At 36.6% G+C, this 17,921-nt stretch overlaps 1 protein-coding gene across 5 annotated transcripts in view; it reads right to left on the minus strand.

Moving 5' to 3' along the window:
• Positions 1–17,921, minus strand: part of LOC127452889 (protein tweety homolog 1-like) — a 44,175-nt gene that overhangs the window by 11,102 nt on the left and 15,152 nt on the right. For all 5 annotated transcript variants that reach the window (XR_007899323.1, XM_051718729.1, XM_051718732.1 and 2 more), the window contains exons 3-9: positions 14,087–14,316; positions 10,081–10,192; positions 7,354–7,694; positions 6,948–7,043; positions 6,170–6,242; positions 2,399–2,474; positions 2,252–2,307 (exon numbers count right to left, since the gene is read on the minus strand). Coding sequence is in view for 4 of the 5 variants with exons in the window: in XM_051718729.1 (XP_051574689.1) it covers positions 2,252–2,307; positions 2,399–2,474; positions 6,170–6,242; positions 6,948–7,043; positions 7,354–7,694; positions 10,081–10,192; positions 14,087–14,316 (984 nt within the window). In the remaining variant the exon portion in view is untranslated. The remainder of the gene's footprint in view (positions 1–2,251; positions 2,308–2,398; positions 2,475–6,169; positions 6,243–6,947; positions 7,044–7,353; positions 7,695–10,080; positions 10,193–14,086; positions 14,317–17,921) is intronic.

Below are 17,921 nucleotides of genomic sequence, written 5' to 3' on the forward strand. Positions count from 1 at the left end.
TTCCCAACCTTTTTTCTGCCACCGCACACTTTTTACGACTAAAACATTATACGGCACACCACTATCCCACATAGGCTAACCATCGTCAATAATTTTCTTTTTCAAGAACTTGTCCATGTTTTATGTCCGTCTTAGTAGGGTGTTTACTAGTAATGTTTGAAATTTGGCTATGCAAAAAAAAAAAAAAAAAAAAAAAAACAAATCACATAGGTAGGCTATGCTGTGTGAGGTCACAGGTGGCAAGAGCGCTAAATGGGTAATGAAAAAAAACAACAAATTTGCATATTTTCTAATTTGTAGATTTGTTCTTGCAATGCCACAACAAATTACAGGGATGCAAACTCATGAGGGGCGAAAAAGGTAAGACAATCACTGGTCCACGAACATTTTTCTGGGGATATTTTTTTTTAAAGAATAAGTTAAAAGCACCAATTCCAGCTATTTTAGTGATTCAAGTTTATTCAAGTTTACAATTGTGCAGAATTAGCTGCAAAATAAAGAGTATTTTAGTGAGGCTTGCTTCTGTTTCACAAATTTGTTCAATTTCATTAACTGACTAGTTCAGTGACCCCTTCTGGAAATGTCACTAGGTGGCAACAAATGAGCATCTTATGTGCTATGAGTGAGTCAGTGAATCATTTTGAGTCGTTCATGACCGAAATCTACCAGGAGACTTTATAGTGTTTAAGCATTAAAAGAACAAAGCAGATCTATAATCTTCCTTCAGTCTGAGTCTAATAAGAGTGAGTTTCAGTAATGTCCTTACCTTCTCCTTTATTAAAAATTGCATGGCTACAAATCTACTGACTTCAGTATAAGAATTATAAACACAAAGCAGATCTACAGTATCATTTTCCTACAGTAGCCTATTTAAACTGCTGAGCATGGCTTTTATCAGAAAAGACCACAATAATAGACAAGTAATAATAATTTTGAGTTTCAATAATGTTCTTTCGTCATTGTAAAGCGCATTTCACATGAGTTGAGTCGAGGTGTCAACGCCAGCGTCAAGCGCCGCATTGCCCTCCACATGACAAGAGTTGCAGAAAGCGTCACAGAGGGGCAATTTTACGAGTTTGCCACGTAAAAAAGTGGGATGTGTGCACAATAAACATTGAAAACATGTATTTGGAAGAGATAAAAAAGCTTGCAGTTGCTTTGATAGCAGAAAGTAATAAAAGGACTCGTTTATGTTTAGATCTAAGCGTTTTCTTGGTGAATTTAATTGAGTTCAATAACTGGGGTCTCTGATATTCGTAAACGATAAGGTAATATTGAATTAAAAGAAATTATGAGACATTCAATGTCTCTTCACAAATGTGGACATTTTTTAAATATTTCTTGTTGTTTAGTACTTTCAAAGAAATTTTTGGTGAAGCAAAAACGTGTGTGTGAAAAACACTTTGGTGTAAATTGCCATCACTTCATAGACTTCAATGTGTTCTGCAGCGCTAACGCGAGTCATGTGAAAGACCCTTAATGTGTATAAATATCAGTAACTTTTGCACATAATTCATAGCTCTTCACAATCACAAAAGTGACCGATTATGATTTCATATATTTTCTCCGAAAGGTGAGGAGTTTGGATCCCTGAATTTATTTATTTTTTCCTTGCATTTATTTATTTTGTGGAATTTGATAATTTTCCACGGCACACCTGACAATCTTTCACGGCACACTAGTGTGCCGCGGCAAAGTGGTTGGGAAACACTGCAATACAGTACATCATCCTGGAAACACACGAATTGCTTATGTCTTGTGGCTATACTTGGCCCCCATTCACTTCCATTATAAGTGCCTCACAGTCACCTCGATTTTTGCTACTTTTTTTTTTTTTTTTAAAGAAAAGCAGGGTCAAGTCAAAATACATTTCTGTGGTAATCAATATTATGCCACAAATGCTGTCGATTGAGCTTAACTTGTATTGAACCTGGAATATTCCTTTAATAAGGAATATTCGCTGTATTTATGACATCATGTTCCTTTCTTCAATCACTAGTGTTCCCCAAAATCTCTGCCATTATAGGTCTTAATAAAATATTGATTACAAAGTTAGAATCCTATTTATTCTGTTCATCCCCACTGTGACATAAATGGCATTGTTTTTTAATCTTAATCTGTGCTTTGTGACATCATTGTAATGCCATATATTTAGGGAATTTTGCCTTGTTATTGACATTCTATTTGTTTTACTCCTTTTGTAATCTTGATGACATCACTGTCTGCGGCATCATGTAACAAGATTATGCACCTGTTGAAAGGGGCTGTTCGTTCTTCTGTTGCAGGTCAGATAGTAGTCCAGGATTTCTAGTTAGAGAGAAGAGAGATAGAGTGGGAAGACTGTGTGTGCATCAGAGACAAAGACAGATAGATTGTGTGATAAAAAGCTACACAGCACCTGTGCTTGTCTTAGAGTTGAAGTGAGTGGAGTTAAGGACAAATGAGTTTGGGTCGAAGCAAAAATCACTCAGGGCCTGAGAGAAGGAAAGAGAGAGAAAGACTGAAGCACAGAGAGCAAGAAAGAGTGAATGTTAACACTGTGGTACAGTGACCAGACCCAGTTCTACGGGGTGCTTGAGGGTGCTAAGCACCCTCAAACAAACCTTAGAGCACCCTCAACTGCAGACCAGGGCAAACTACTGCCCGAGGGTCGATTTATCATGGACCTTTTTATTAGATCTTTCATTTATCTGGATTTGGGACCTATCGCACATCCAAAAGCTTTTAATATGCTCAGGGTTGCCAGATAATAGATGCAACACCCCAGTCAGAGATTTATACTGTCACAAATAGGAAATATTTCACCTTATGTCATACTTAATTTATGCAATCTGACAACCATGCATACGAGTGCGCACGCTCTCTCCTCTTCGGAAAAAAAACCTTAAAGTGCTCAATAGTGCAATATTCTGCTCAAAGAAAAGTGTGATGCAGCCACTCCGTGTCCATTCGTGAGGCTGCGTGTGCTGTTTAGTGCCAAGTCTGCGAGCAAACCTTTTCAGTGATGAACTTTAGTAAAATCCCAATAGACCTTCGCATCATTCGCACATGGAGGGGACAAGCGAGCAAAACCAAGTGAGAGAGGAAAATGTTTGTTCTTTGTGTTATTTGTGAAATTCTGAAGTCCCTCACACCTGTATGCGAATGTTACTCTGGCAGTAATCATTTATCAGTGATATGCAGCCTGTTGTATTCAGTTGTGTGCTGAATGGGATGCCAAATAAACCACTGACAAGACCCACATCATGACCCATGAGCGTGTAAACAGGTTGATAATGTTCTGAGAATAAAACAAATGTGTCCACTTTGCAGCCAACATTAAAATAAGCCTTTAGAATCTATAATTTCCTAATATTTAATTTTACTATTAAACCAGGCTCCTGATGTACAGTGTTAAATTGAATACTAAATTACCACTGCATTGAAGTATGGTAAAATAAACCATTAATAATTATACTCAGTCTTAATTCAGTTTTACTAACACGTGATAGAAATGTAGCAGCAAAACTTCAAGCAATCACAGAATGGTCCCATCAGTATGCACTTCAGAAAATTGTGCATCATTCATTGAGTGTATGAGTGTACCACTACTTCTGGGATTAAAAAATACAACTATGCAGAAATTTTTATCTTATCTGTTTCATGTTCTGCTTAGCAGCTGATGTGGCCCCTGTACCAAAACAATTGCACACCTCTGCTCAATTGAATATGTAAGTCTAATACTGTAAATTGGCAAGCAGATTTCCTTGAATCCCAGCAAACACACAAAAATCCCTGCAGTTTGTGAACACACAATTGCTGCATCAAAACTTATAAATGTGTATGAGTGTGCAAATCAGTATGTCCTAATCTGCAGGCGCAGCATTTTGCTGTCATTTTCAGCAACAGATCATGTGAAAAAACCGAAGCAATAAATGTTTTGTACATAAAAAACTGTTATTTACGTTGTTTTAGTAGCATTTAAACATGATTTAATATATTTTAAAATGTGTAATTACGATACATCTCCACTTTATACAGAGCACCCCCACTATTTTCAGAAGCACCCTCAGTGATTTTGATCTGGAATCGGGCCTGACAGTGACCAAGTGACATACTTCCCTCAGTCTCTCTGTCCCACCGCTCTCACTTCTATTGATCTACAGTATTCACTGACACATATACAAATCACCAGCATTTTTTTCTCATCCCTCCCTGACTCCTGTAACCAGTTCTTTCCTATTGTTCCAATTTTTCCATCCCTGTTCATTGTCTGTCTCTCTTTATCACACATTCCCTTTTTCTCATGGAATGTGGGTAATTAATCAAAGTGAATAGTATTATCAAGTGTTTCACAAGAGGGTAATTTAGAGAGAAAGAGAGACGAGAGAAAGAGTGAGTGAGTATGTATGTACGCATGTATGTGTGTGCGAACATGTTAAAAAGGGGAAACGCAAAGCAATTGTTCTTGTTGGTTGCTTTTGGACAATCATCTCTTGTTTTAAGAACCAGCAACTGCCATCTCTTCCTGTCACTCCATTCCTCTTTCTTTCTTTCTTTCTTTCTTTCTTTCTTTCTGTTGTTTTATCCAAATCAAATTTCTAAGCATCCTTAAAAATATACTTTTACGTGATAAACAAAACTACATAAAATATTAAGGCTTCTTTTTAGACAATATAAGTTAAATTATAAAGCTCATTTTTCTCATTCCATTAATAAATAATTTTTCTTAGTTTTAACAAAATTTAGTGAATTTTTAGTTTATGCTTAAAACAATTTAAAAACAGAATAATAAAAATAAACTCAATCAAGATTTATTCTTTAAAAACAAGACTTTGTTATCTTACACAATTTTTAATTAAAGGGATAGTTCACCCAAAAATTATACTTCTCTCATTATTTACTCACCCTCATGATATCCCAGGTGTTTATGACTTTCTTTCTTCACCAGAACACATTTGAAGGAAAACAGAAAAATATCTTTGCTCAGTAGGCTGCAAGTGCAAGTGAATGGAGATTTCTTTTGAAGCTCCAAAAATCACAGTCAGCATAAACTTCAAAAGCCATCGTGTCGCTTTAGAAGACATTAATTTAACAGTTGGTGTCGTATCGATGACGTTTATGCTGACTGTTTGTGATTTTTGGAGCTTCAAAAGAGAAATTTCCATTCACTTGCATTTAAAGGACCTGCTGAGCTAAGATTTTTTTTTTTCTATTTTACTTCTAATGTGTTCTAGTGAAGAAAGAACGTCATACACACCTGGGATATCATGAGAGAATTTTCATTTTTGGGTGAACTATCCCTTTAATGTGTCTTGTTTTAAGGTTGTTTAGATATTTTTACTGGAATTAAAGATAAAATGCTGATTACATCTGAACAAGTACACCTTTCTTTCATTCATGGCTGATATTGCTCTCTGAAACACTTTCAGCATCACTCTTTCTCTTTTGTTTCTATTCATGTTGCTCTTAAGAACTCTTATGCTCATCTTCAACCGAGCATTCATTTTTTTTTTTTTTTTTACTTTTTACAAAGAAACACATTCACTTACAAACACATGAGTGCACACACACACACACACACACACACACACACACACACACACACTCACTCACTCGCTCATGTTGGTGCAGCTATCATTATGAGGACTCTCCATAGATATAATGATTTTTATACTGTATGAACTATAGATTATATCCCCTAATCCTGACCCTACCCCTAAACCTAACCCTCACAAAAAATTTTCTGCATTTTTACATTTTCAAAAAAACATTGTTTAGTATGTTTTTTAAGCAATTTAAATTATCTGGACATTAGGAAATGTCCTCATAAACCACATTTATAGCATAATACCCTTGTAATTACCAGTTTGTAACCTAAAAAAGTCCTCATAAACCACTTAAACCTACCCACACATACATTCACACATACACACATACACTCACACACACACAAACACTCATACATACACACACACACACACACACACACAGTTTTCGTGCCTTTTTGGGATTGTGCCATGACTACCGAGTTCCCAGAAAGGACAACCCTTTTTAGTTAAAACAGATGCAAAAACACACTCTATTCACCCCTCTCTCTTTCTTTTATAAGCACACAATAAGTGACTGCATCTTGGCTGATCTGACCTTTTAAAACTTCTGAGGGGCTAGACATTGCCTGAAAACTCACCACCACAGTGGCTGTCTCCAGGCCAAGAGAACCCCAACTCAGAAACAGAGCCAACCAGGCCAGCACTGTCATCCTGCAAACACATACACACAAACACACACATTATCACCACCTGCCTCTCTGTGCATCTGTGGGTGTCAGTAAGCAAAAATAAAACTAACTATAAAAAGAAAAAGTTAAAATGAGATCTATATAATGTCTCCATTGCTTCTCCTAGACAGCAATGACATTCAATGGTGAGCAAAGGGAGACTTTTCCTTAAGTTTCCTGCTTCTCAGATGTTTTTCATGAGAAAAAGACCACAGTACTCTCACATAGAGTAATGTCTACTCTAGAGTTTCAGAAGAGCTCACATTGTGTCGATTATTATTTCTCCAAAATAATTTTAGGAGAAACATCTGAGACAAAGCTGATAGTGAAATTAAATATAACTGAGGACTCCATTATGAGCTAAAGAGCAATGTCTGAGACATAACATTTTCTTTGGATACCGTTTTTCTTAGGGATCCTATCCTGAAATACATCTATATAGGTATAATAGATAATAAAAACATTGTTGTAAACATTTTTATTCCTTGTAAACAATTATGTCTCTACATTACGCAAGGAATGCTGTGTGCATATCAGATGAAAAATTCATGAAATTTGTTTATGTTAGTTTGTGATGGTTACATCAGCAAACTGGCATAGTGCAGTATAGACATCTGCACTACCTATCACTACATAGGCCTACTAAACACTAAATACATAAATCAGATCAGTAGTGAGTGTTACTTACAGGATAAGTAGCCAGCGGGCCTGTTTGGCCAAACCGAGCAGAATAAAGAAACATACCACCAGATCCAACAAAAGTAGCAGCACATACGACAGCCACCTAAACAATAAACATAGCACACTTTCAAAATATCTTCACAGATAGGTTACGGTGGTATAAATGGATTGTAAGGAACAAAGAGAGAGTGTAAAATGGCCATGAAAAACTACACTATAATTTCTGGTACAAGAAACCTTGATGAACACTATAAGAGGACTTTAGGGAAAAATTGAAATGCCACAAAAGTATAGACTAAAGCTCCTTTAAGCATACTGTAATCTGAAACAGTACTACAACATATACACATTTATCAATTTAATACCATATTGAACACATAGTAATGCTAGTAATACCTCCAGTAGGCCCTCACCTATAGTCTTCATTCACCATGAGGGTGTTGGCTGCCCAGCCAGGGGAGAAGGGTACAGGAACGCTGTTAGAGGAGGGACTAAGGGTGGGGGCTACAGAAGGTGGAGCTGGGGTCAGGGCTCTCACTATGCTTTCACTTCCATTTGTCCTGTAAATTCCAGCAGTGATGGGGATCAGACCTCTTCCCAGCGTCAGGTTGGAGAGGAGAGAAACCACTCGCTCTGAGAGGCGCCTGCAGGAGCGTGTGGGCACAAGTGCTGGCTTATGTCCTCCAAACACATCCTCCATGGAGGTCAAGGGCCCTGAGATAGACTGCTGTAGCCCGATCACAGTGTCTGAAACCTGGGCATGCAAGAGAAGAGAACATTTTGACGGAGCACTTTATTCTGAAGGGCATGTAGCCAATGCATTTATACCTTGGCCTGACATATAAACAAACTCCCCCACCAGCCAAAGCGTGGGTATTTTTACAGTGGCCATATTTACCAGCCACAGTGGTGGGTGACCTGTCTTAAAATATAACAAAACTGGCCTGGTTTTCAAATCTCCTTCACTTTCACTCATTCACATTTTCTGCAGTGACAATACACGAAAGAACCAAAGAAGTTTGTTTGGAATCTCTTCTTTGCTGTCTTCTCCGCATGGTGTCATGTGCGCTCAGTGAATTGCACTTATGTAAACAAAGCAGTTTTTGTATGTGTGCCAGATCGGAATTATTAAAGGGAAACATTTTCAGTGAATTCAGACTTAAATTTCACTCTGTTTCACTCTCCCTGACACAATATGGCTTCAAATGACTTGAAATATTGTACACAGGTAATATGGATGACTTTATGGTGAATTGTGTGCTTTTGGAGTTTGACAGTCACAATCCCCATTATCTCATCCCCCATTCTTTTGTTCCACAGACGAAAAAGTTGAATAAATGTTGAATTAATTTTTGGTATATTTTTTTGTAACACTGAATATATCCAGAAAATAACAGAACTGGCCTAGTGACAAAAAGCTAATTCAGATATATATATATATATATATATATATATATATATATATATATATATATATATATATATATATAATAAAAAGCATAATTTTTTAATTATTTCATACGGTGAAAACTGAAAGAACGCATGCAGTTTTCATTCTATTTTATGTAAGTTTTATTTATTCATTAGAATGAGTGACAATAAGTTTTTGGTAACACTTTACAATATGGTTGTATTCATTAAAATGAGTTAACTACATTATTTATTTAACATGAACTCACAATGAGTAATACTTGTACATCTTATAATTTCAACATATACTATGCATTTTTACATTAAAAGTTGTAAATGTTAACATTAGTTAATGAATTATGAACAAACATGAACTAACAATGAACAAAATTATTGTAACAAATAAACATTAACAAAGAATGTTAAATACTAAATATACCGATAAATATTTAGTTCATTCTTAGTTCATACATAATGCATTTAATATGTTAGAAAATACAATCTTATTGTAAAGTGTTACCAGTTTTTGTCAAAAAGAAACTTGAACCATGAATTTTTTCCCCATAATTTCAATTAGATACTGCTTTTGTTTTGTAACAATGATACACATTCTTGTTGAAGTAACATATTTGATTATATTAGATGCAAGAAAATCTTGCGAGGCCCGTGTCTGATTGGCTGTTTGCCCCGATCTTAAGTGTAACTCATGCGTACAGTGCAAATACTCTTCGCACACACGTCAATGGCTTTTCATAGCAGAATTTTGTCTTAAATGTGAATGCCACTTCAAATTAACTCCAAATTACCATCTCACAGTCTGCACAGTAATGCGATTAGCATAAACGAGCCCCACAAAAGGGCCCCAGCTTCGCTTTACTTTGGGGTATTTAGGTGTAGCCTAAACTGGGATCAAAAAACAAAACTGTAAAATTTTAAGTGGACAGAGACCCACAATCAAAAATGAGATCCGAGTCCACTTACTTAAGGCCAGGGACAGTCTGAATGCAAAGACAACTTTTTGGTCAGAGTTTAGTTGTGAAGACTCAAATGTGGAAAAATCCCATAATAACACCTGTCAGGATTTATTGCCTTGTGCATTTGTTCAATTTCACATACTGTACAGTGAGTAATTTTATATACTCAATATGAAAAAAATTGGTGAAATTTATTTTGCATTCAACAGCCTCTGTGGCTGGTGGGCAAAAAAAATAAATTTCCCACCATGAATGCAAGAGAATAGAAGAGTGGAAAAGAGAGGAAATGGATGGATAGAGGTGTGAGAGATAAAAAGAGGACAATGGTGGGAAAAGGGGAGTTGAGTTGATAGGGTGTTGTAAGAGTACAATAAAAGTAAAGTAGGTCATTAATCAAACTGGCACACATACATCGATTGATCATATGAGCAACTTGCCAAATCAATACTCACTCTCAGATCGCACACTCTCAAAATGCATTCAAAATCTCACACCCTCATCACACAAATGCATTCAAACACTTTCTTTCTCTCTCTCTCTCACTCACTCACACACACACACACACACACACATACCCAGCACGTTAGCGTAATCTGCATTACCCAGTTTTCTTATTTCATGTTTGCTGAACATGCTGCATGCAATTCATTTTGGTCCCAAGGTGCTTCTAATGGATATTGATGCAATAAGCTTTTGCGTATGTATGAGTGTGTGTTTATGTGGGTCTTTGTGTTCTTTGGATCTTTGAGTTCTCACCAGTAGATCGATGGAAGCCAGTGTGTAATTGGCAGTGAGCAAGGATGAGGTCAACTGATACATCCCATCGTTCGCCTCACTGTTGCCGTAGAAACCGATGCCTATGGCAACACTACACAAAGCAGAAATATTAAGAAGGAAAAAAGAAAAGGAGAAAAAGAAACAGAGGAAGAAAAGAGAGTATAAAAAGGGGGGCAAGAGTGAGAAAGTGAGACAAAGAGGAAAAAAGGGACATATTTAATCAAGTTATATGTACATATAAAATGGGTTTAATGCAAGAAGACTACTTTGAAAAAGAAAAACTAAGAAACAGTATTGGTATGATACTATGTCAAAGTCATCAACACTGAAATTCCACTCACATTTACAAACTGTATCGCTATATTCAAATATTCAGATTAGGGTTTAGGCCAGATGTTTGTCCAATCCTTTCCAACCTGCCAAAAATAGTCCAACCCAATCTCTTGCTAACTGTTTGACCCAAATTTTGCCAAAAGTGGAAGTGTGTCTTTATGCATGTCTGACACAGTCAGGGCTCGAGTTGAGGGGGGATGCGAGGGGATGCCATTCCCCTTGTTGCAAGAAATACCAAAAAGCATCCCCCTTATAAAACCACCATCCCCTCTTACCATCCCCTTTAGATCAATTGTGTCATGGATTACTTAGAACTAATCATGCAAGTAAAGTATTTAATTTTCTACGTTTGATAAATAACAGATTTTAAATAAGAGCAATTAGCCTGTCAGAATTAGATTTTGACATGTGTAAGGTTGCCATATTTATATAGGTGAAATCCCCCAATTAGATCTTGACATTTGTAGTCTACAGTTTGGAAATATTCTGCCAGGGTGACGCTTTAGTCACACAGTCTGGCAACTTTGCGAGCGCTCTCTCCACTGCGAAAAGACGGCGGTTTTCTGAAAACACTGGCAAACAGGTATGTCGGAGTTTAGCGATGGGTTGACTTGTCCTTCCTAGTGTTCACATGAAACTTATGCCACTGAAGGTAATGCATTCAAGTTTTCAAAAGTTTCGCCAAGAGAACAGTTCAAGAAAATATTTTGTCTTTCTTTAAAAAGAAGAGAACAAAAAGTAAGATATTGCTATGATGAGTGTACAACATGTACATGGTTTTAATTCAAACCATTTTCAGGATTTCACCCATAAAATGCTTTTGTGTGTAGAACAACTTTTTTACACTACTGTTTAAGCATCCTTCATAGAAACAGCCCCAACTTCCTTTACTAGTACAGTCATTGGAGTAGAGAAATTTGTCTGTGACAGTGGGCGAGCGATCTAGAAAAAACCTTTTTCATGACCATAACGTGGATTCTTTTCACAAAATTCATCATAAAATAAAATAACAGAGGGTAAAAGGTGCATATTATGGCCATGTGTCCTAAGGGTTAATGAAGTGACGCTCATTTTGTCCAGACCTTTTAAAAAATGCAATTCACACAAACCATTTACTTGAAAACACCTCTTCTATGAGGAGCATGTTTCCAATTTCTAACTTTAACGTCATATTGATATTTTTTTCTCAGTTGCCTCCTTTTCTGAGACCATCAATCCGCGCATCTTACCATGTGACTCGCTGTGCATGACACCGTGGAGACTCGCAGCATGTGGAGGCTCGTGCTACTCTCCGCGATCCACGCACAACTTACCACGCACCCCATTGAGAGCGAGAACCACTAATTGCGACCATGAGGAGGTTACCCCATGTGACTCTACCCTCCCTAGCAACCGGGTCAATTTGTTTGCTTAGGAGACCTGGCTGGACTCACTCAGCATGCCCTGGATTCGAACTCACGACTCCAGGGGTGGTAGTCAGCATCGATGCTCGCTGAGCTACCCAGGCCCCTCATTTTAACATTTTTATGAAAAGGCACATATTATTCAAGTCATGTGGTGGAACTCAAACTTCTTGATATTCCTGACTCAAAAATTCATAATATTTATTAAAAAAAAAAATTATTTACTTTGAAAAATGTGTTTGAAAACTTTTTGTAAATTAATGATTAAGTTGTTTATACTCTCATGTATTCAAGGTGCAATAAAAGTATTATAATACCTTTTACTTGATGGTTACACCACATAACACATTAATGTTTTTATTTATTTTTTCAAAAATGTATGAAACCAAATTGGACTCAAAGATTACATTTCTGAGAACATGACACAACTGATTTAAACAAAATTTTAACACCTTGGACATCCTTAATTGTCAATGATCCATAAGTATTAGACATACATATTATCTAATAAGTATTATATAAGTATTAGTATTTTTTATTTAAAAAACAATTATTTGACAACACCATCCCCCTTGAATTTTTTTTACAAATCGACTACTGGACACAGTTATTCATATTGCACTGCAAGCAGTAAAGGTGCTATTGCTGTCTGTGTGCATGTGTCTATATGAAATCTTCTTCACTGTAATTCAGCGTCTCACTATTAGATCTCTCCGAAAAGAGGTCAACATGGATGGATAAGGGGTGATGTCATGGGGGCGGGCCTGTAGGCGTAACATGTGCCACATTAGAACATTTGCATCATGACATCAAACACAGAAATGCACAAACCAGATCTGCCAGTTCTCAAACAATGCCGATTAATACAAACAAATATTACTTCAGTCAATGTGTGACATCAATAGCATTAACATATATAATCACACTGATAGCTCAGATCAGTGAGTCATGAAGAAAGCACTGGGTTTCATATTCGTCACCTAAATATATTAAATGGGATGGTGTTTTGCCAATATATTCACTGGGAGCAAAGTACTCCTGGGAAGGACATAATTGCAAACAAGGAAACCATCCCTTGCAAACTTACAAAATAATACTGAGCTTTATTAAGAACAATCCATGATATATGTTTAGAAATATGTTTATAGAGTGCTAGTACACATATTGATAGGATCTGTATTATGCTAAAAAGACACATTATGACATGAGTTATCTACTTTTAAAGCCATGTAGAACGGCTGATACTATAATCTGATGTGTCTACTGCTGCAATGTGGGGGGAGTTAAATACAGTAGGGGATGTATCCCTCTCCTCCTGTGCGCTCTCTTTCTCTCATTAGTACTTTCCCACAGGGAATGAAGGGATGATGTCAGGTGCTAAATGTCATCTGCCCTCTAAATGATCTGTTTACTTGATCAGTGTAGTAGTTATAAATGAGAGACTGATTTTGAACACCAAAAATATAAAACAAATCAAAAGATAACAAAGTATTTTTGTACTAAGGTCAATGGCTTTTGGAACATTAACTTTTTGAATTGACTACTATTGAAGACCCCATAAAATCGCTTGACGAGCACATTTTTCTTTCCTGTTCTTTTTACATTTCATTTGAAAAATGAAAGTGGGTTGGGACATATTGAAGGGCCCTTCCCTTTTTTTAAATTGCCAATAGGTTCTAGTTATGTCACAACCATAAACCATGATTTGCTACTAGCTATAGCAAGTCAGAGACAGATGGCATTAAGAGGAACATTCTGATTCTAGAGAGCATTTAATTGGACAGAAATGTGTAAGATGAATCATCAGTATTTTTCACCAGTAGTTTTCCCGGAAGAGTAAGGCTATACCTTTTACAGCATGCATATAGTATACGCTAAACGATCATTTTTGTAAACTTTTAGGAGTACACCAACATATAGAAGACCTCAAAGCTAATAGACATGGACTACATGCGACAAAACTCCAATTTCTGATTTCATAGGGTCATGGGGTTAATAACAAGCTGTCAATACACAGCTTTTACTCAAACAATATAAATATGATTAATATTATTATAATATTATATTCTGCAAGGGCAAAGATATAAAATAGCACCACAAATGTTGCAAATCTCGAACAAGTAAAAAAATTGTGTTTTGCGGAAGACCTATTGCTTGTATTTAAGCTTCTTTCCATTTCTGAATTTAAACCCATGCCCAATATAATACTATAATACTAATCGATGTCATATAAAAATGATTGTCATTACCAACATAATGTCACAGCAGCAACCGATACCCATGTGACACAACAGATGCCGCGCCCCTTTCTGCTGCTGTATCCATGGCCACCGCTGGCATCATCGTCTTCCTCTTCCTCCTCTGCGTCCCTGCCCCCATCACCACGATGGCAGCAGCAGTAGTGGATGAGGAAGGACAGAACAACAAGTAATGAGAGGACGAGAGCAATTGCGGAGAAGCTGGAGAGGACCAGGAGAGTCTATGGAAACAGAGGATAGACAATGAGAAGGAAAGAAAAGGGAGATATTGCAAGAACAACGCACCCCAAGACATTGTTATTTTTATGGCTTAATATTGCATTTTCACTTAAAGGATTTTACTGAGTATTAACTAAAAAAAAGCAATAAGCTCACTATAATACATGGACTTGAGTGCTCATTGCTTTTATGAAATGGCAGCAACAGCAATATGATACTGTTTACTAAAGGCACTACTGTTCAAAAACAGTTAAATTTAGTATTAATAATAACTATAATAAACAATTCATCCACTAAGTGATATAGTTCATTATCCTAACAGTTTGCTGTTTCCAGTGGTGTGAAGTAACTAAGTACAAATACTTTGTTACTGTACTTAAAGGAATAGTTCACCCAAAAATGAAAAATCTCTCATCATTTACTCACCCTCAAGCCATCCCAGATGTGTATGTTTTTCTTTCTTGTGCAGAACACAAATTATGATTTTTAGAAGAATATTTCAGCTCTGAAGATCCATACAATGCAAGTGAATGAGTGCCAAAATTTTGATACTCCATAAATCACATTAAGGCAGCATAAAAGTAACCCATATGACTCCAGTGGATAAATATATAGCTCCAGAAGTGATATGATAGGTGTGGGTGTGAAACAGATCAATATTTTAACCTGTTGATGCTTATAGACCCCATCCATGGGCCTGACTTTACTTTGCTTAAATTAGTTCACATTTACTATATAGTGTACTGTTCAAAATTGTTCATTATGTTGACAAATTATGCATCTGTATAATTTGTCAAAATTATTAACTTTTTTTGACTAGACTATATAGTAAATGTGTAAAACTAATTTAAGCAAAGTGACTAAGTGGCATGCACATCAACAGGTTTTAAGTCCATTTTTGCTTGAAATTCTTCTTCCTGCCCAGTAGGAGGCATATGCATGAAGAAAACACAAGAAGAAGAATGTGAAAGTAAATGTTAAAGTGCAGCCTGACTGAGCAGGGAGGAGAATTTATAGTAAAAATGGACTTAAATATTGATCTGTTTCTCACCCACACCTATCAAATCACTTCTGAAGACATTGATTTAACCACTGGAGTCTTATGGATTACTTTTATGTTGCCTTGTGTGATTTTTGGAGCTTCAAACTTTTGGCACCCATTCACTTGCATTGTATGGAACCAAAAGAACTGAGAAATTCTTCTAAAAATCTTAATTTGTGTTCTGCTGAAGAAAGAAAGTCATACACATCTGGAATGGCATAAGGGTCAGTAAATAATGAGAGAATTTTCATTTTTGGGTGAACTATTCCTTTAAGTAGATTTTTACCAAATGTGTACATTCTTTAGTATTTAAATGTGTTGTAATTTTTACTTACATTTTTAAGCCAAATAATTTTTTTTTCTTTTTACTCTTATACAGACCCTCTCGTTATTTGTTATCCTGATTAAAAAAAAAAAAAAACATTTGTTTCATTATTTGCAAAAAGAAAGCAGAGAGCAGCTTATAAACCGAGCACAGTGTGTTTGATTGACAACAGCATCACGTGAGCACAAGCACCGACTCAGCGCATGCGCTCATGGAGTCTGCGTCAGACCAGTGCAGCGTGCTTTTATGAAGGACTAGAAAAGAAGGTCTAAATTTAAATAAGCCTAAACGCTCTTCCAAATGCACAGATAAGATGCAGTTTAGCCTAGCTGTGTACAAACCTGACTGTCTAAATTTAATAATCACTTTATATAAGCAACAGAAAATGAGGAACACAGAAACCATGGAGGGCTCTTCTAAGATGATGTGGAATAATGACAGTAGGTAATTTTACCACATGATTTTACTTCATTCATGATGAATGGAAAACTGTGTGTCGCATGCTTTTGGTTCTTTCTACAGGACCAGTAGCACTAAGTATTGACTCAATTTGGTACCCGTGTGATGTTTGTCAGCTACTTTCAATTTCTCACATGTTTGTGTGTGTCTGCGTGTGCTGTAAAGAGCGCTCAAATCAAGTTGCCACCTGTCCAGGATTTCCCGGGAACGTCCCAATTTTTGGCCATCAGTCCTGATTTTTTTTTAATTCCATTCGCAAAATGTATCGGAATTTGAACATTTCCCAACATTTGAACCTGATGCGTTCACCCATATGAGCACTTGTTTATGTGCACACTGTTCAAAAAGAAATGGATCAAACAAATTCCCCTAAACCATTCTCTCATATAAAACTTTAGAAAGTCTGATTCATTTTAGTGAATTGGTTTGTTCGGATGATATATTTAAATGAACTGTATTAAAGGATGCTTCATTTGAGTTTCACTCATCAATTTGTTGCTGAAAATGTAATTAAATGCTGCTGTTAGGGGGGCCTGGGTAGCTCAGCAAGTATTGACACTGACTACCACTCCTGGAGTCGCGAGTTTGAATCCAGGGTGTGCTGAGTGACTCCAGCCAGGTCTCCTAAGCAAACAAATTGGCCCAGCTGCTAGGGAGGGTAGAGTCACATGGGGTAACCTCCTCGTGGTCGCGATTAGTGGTTCTTGCTCTCAATGGGGTGCGTGATAAGTTGTGCGTGGATTGCGGAGAATAGCATGAGCCTCCACATGCTATGAGTCTCCACTGTGTCATGCACATCGAGCCACGTGACAAGATACGCGGGCTGACTGTCTCAGAAGCAGAGGCAACTGAGACTTGTCCTCCGCCACCCGGTTTGAGGTAAGTAACCGCACCACCACGAGGACCTAGTAAGTAATGGGAATTGGGCATTCCAAATTGGGGAGAAAAATATTTTTATAAAAAAAAATTAAAAAAAAAAATTAAATGCTGCTGTTCACCATTGATTTTCATTCATTTATTTATTTAAATGGATGTGTTTACATTTATTTACACACTGGTGTATCTGTTCAATTGCTGTTTAATACTGATAGTTTACATTTAAAAATAAAATTTAATAGAGACGATACTTCAGTGTAGTTAGGCCCTATTGTCAATAGCTCGCAGAGTAGCTAACTATTTTTTAAAGCTACACTATGCAAGATTTTTTTGTTAGAAACAAATAAATACAAAATTCAATAATGAGCAAGTACACCAACAATCTTTCTTCCAAACCATGTTTTTGCCTTACCCTGATTCACTATGGTGAACCTATAATGTATGGAGGAATATGTGTGCCACAATTCTGCACGCACAAAATTATTTTTTGAGCGTGCAATGTGATATTTTGAGAGCACAAAAATGTTCTGTGGGAACAAAATTATACATTGAGCGTGCAAGATTTTATTTTGAGCACACAAACATTTTCTTCAAGTACAACATTATATTTTGAGCGCACAAAAAGGTATTTTGCATGCGCGTTTTGTAAAGCAATGTATCTTCTTGCAAAGATGAATTCACTTTGAGCGAACAAAAATCCATTTGCACTTGAATAAAATTTATTTGAATGTGAATTTGCACAGAATTCTGAAATGTACGTAACTCCACTGTCATGTGCAAGATCTCACTCACTCTCTGCTCCTGCCCAATCTGCGTGCGCTCATAGCTTTGACCGCTTGTTTGCTCAACAAGGTTGCAGCATTATAATGTGCCAGAATTTGAGCCAATCAGCGATGAGGTGGTAA

The sequence above is a fragment of the Myxocyprinus asiaticus genome, chromosome 15, assembly GCF_019703515.2.
Source record: "Myxocyprinus asiaticus isolate MX2 ecotype Aquarium Trade chromosome 15, UBuf_Myxa_2, whole genome shotgun sequence".
Lineage (NCBI taxonomy): Eukaryota > Metazoa > Chordata > Actinopteri > Cypriniformes > Catostomidae > Myxocyprinus > Myxocyprinus asiaticus.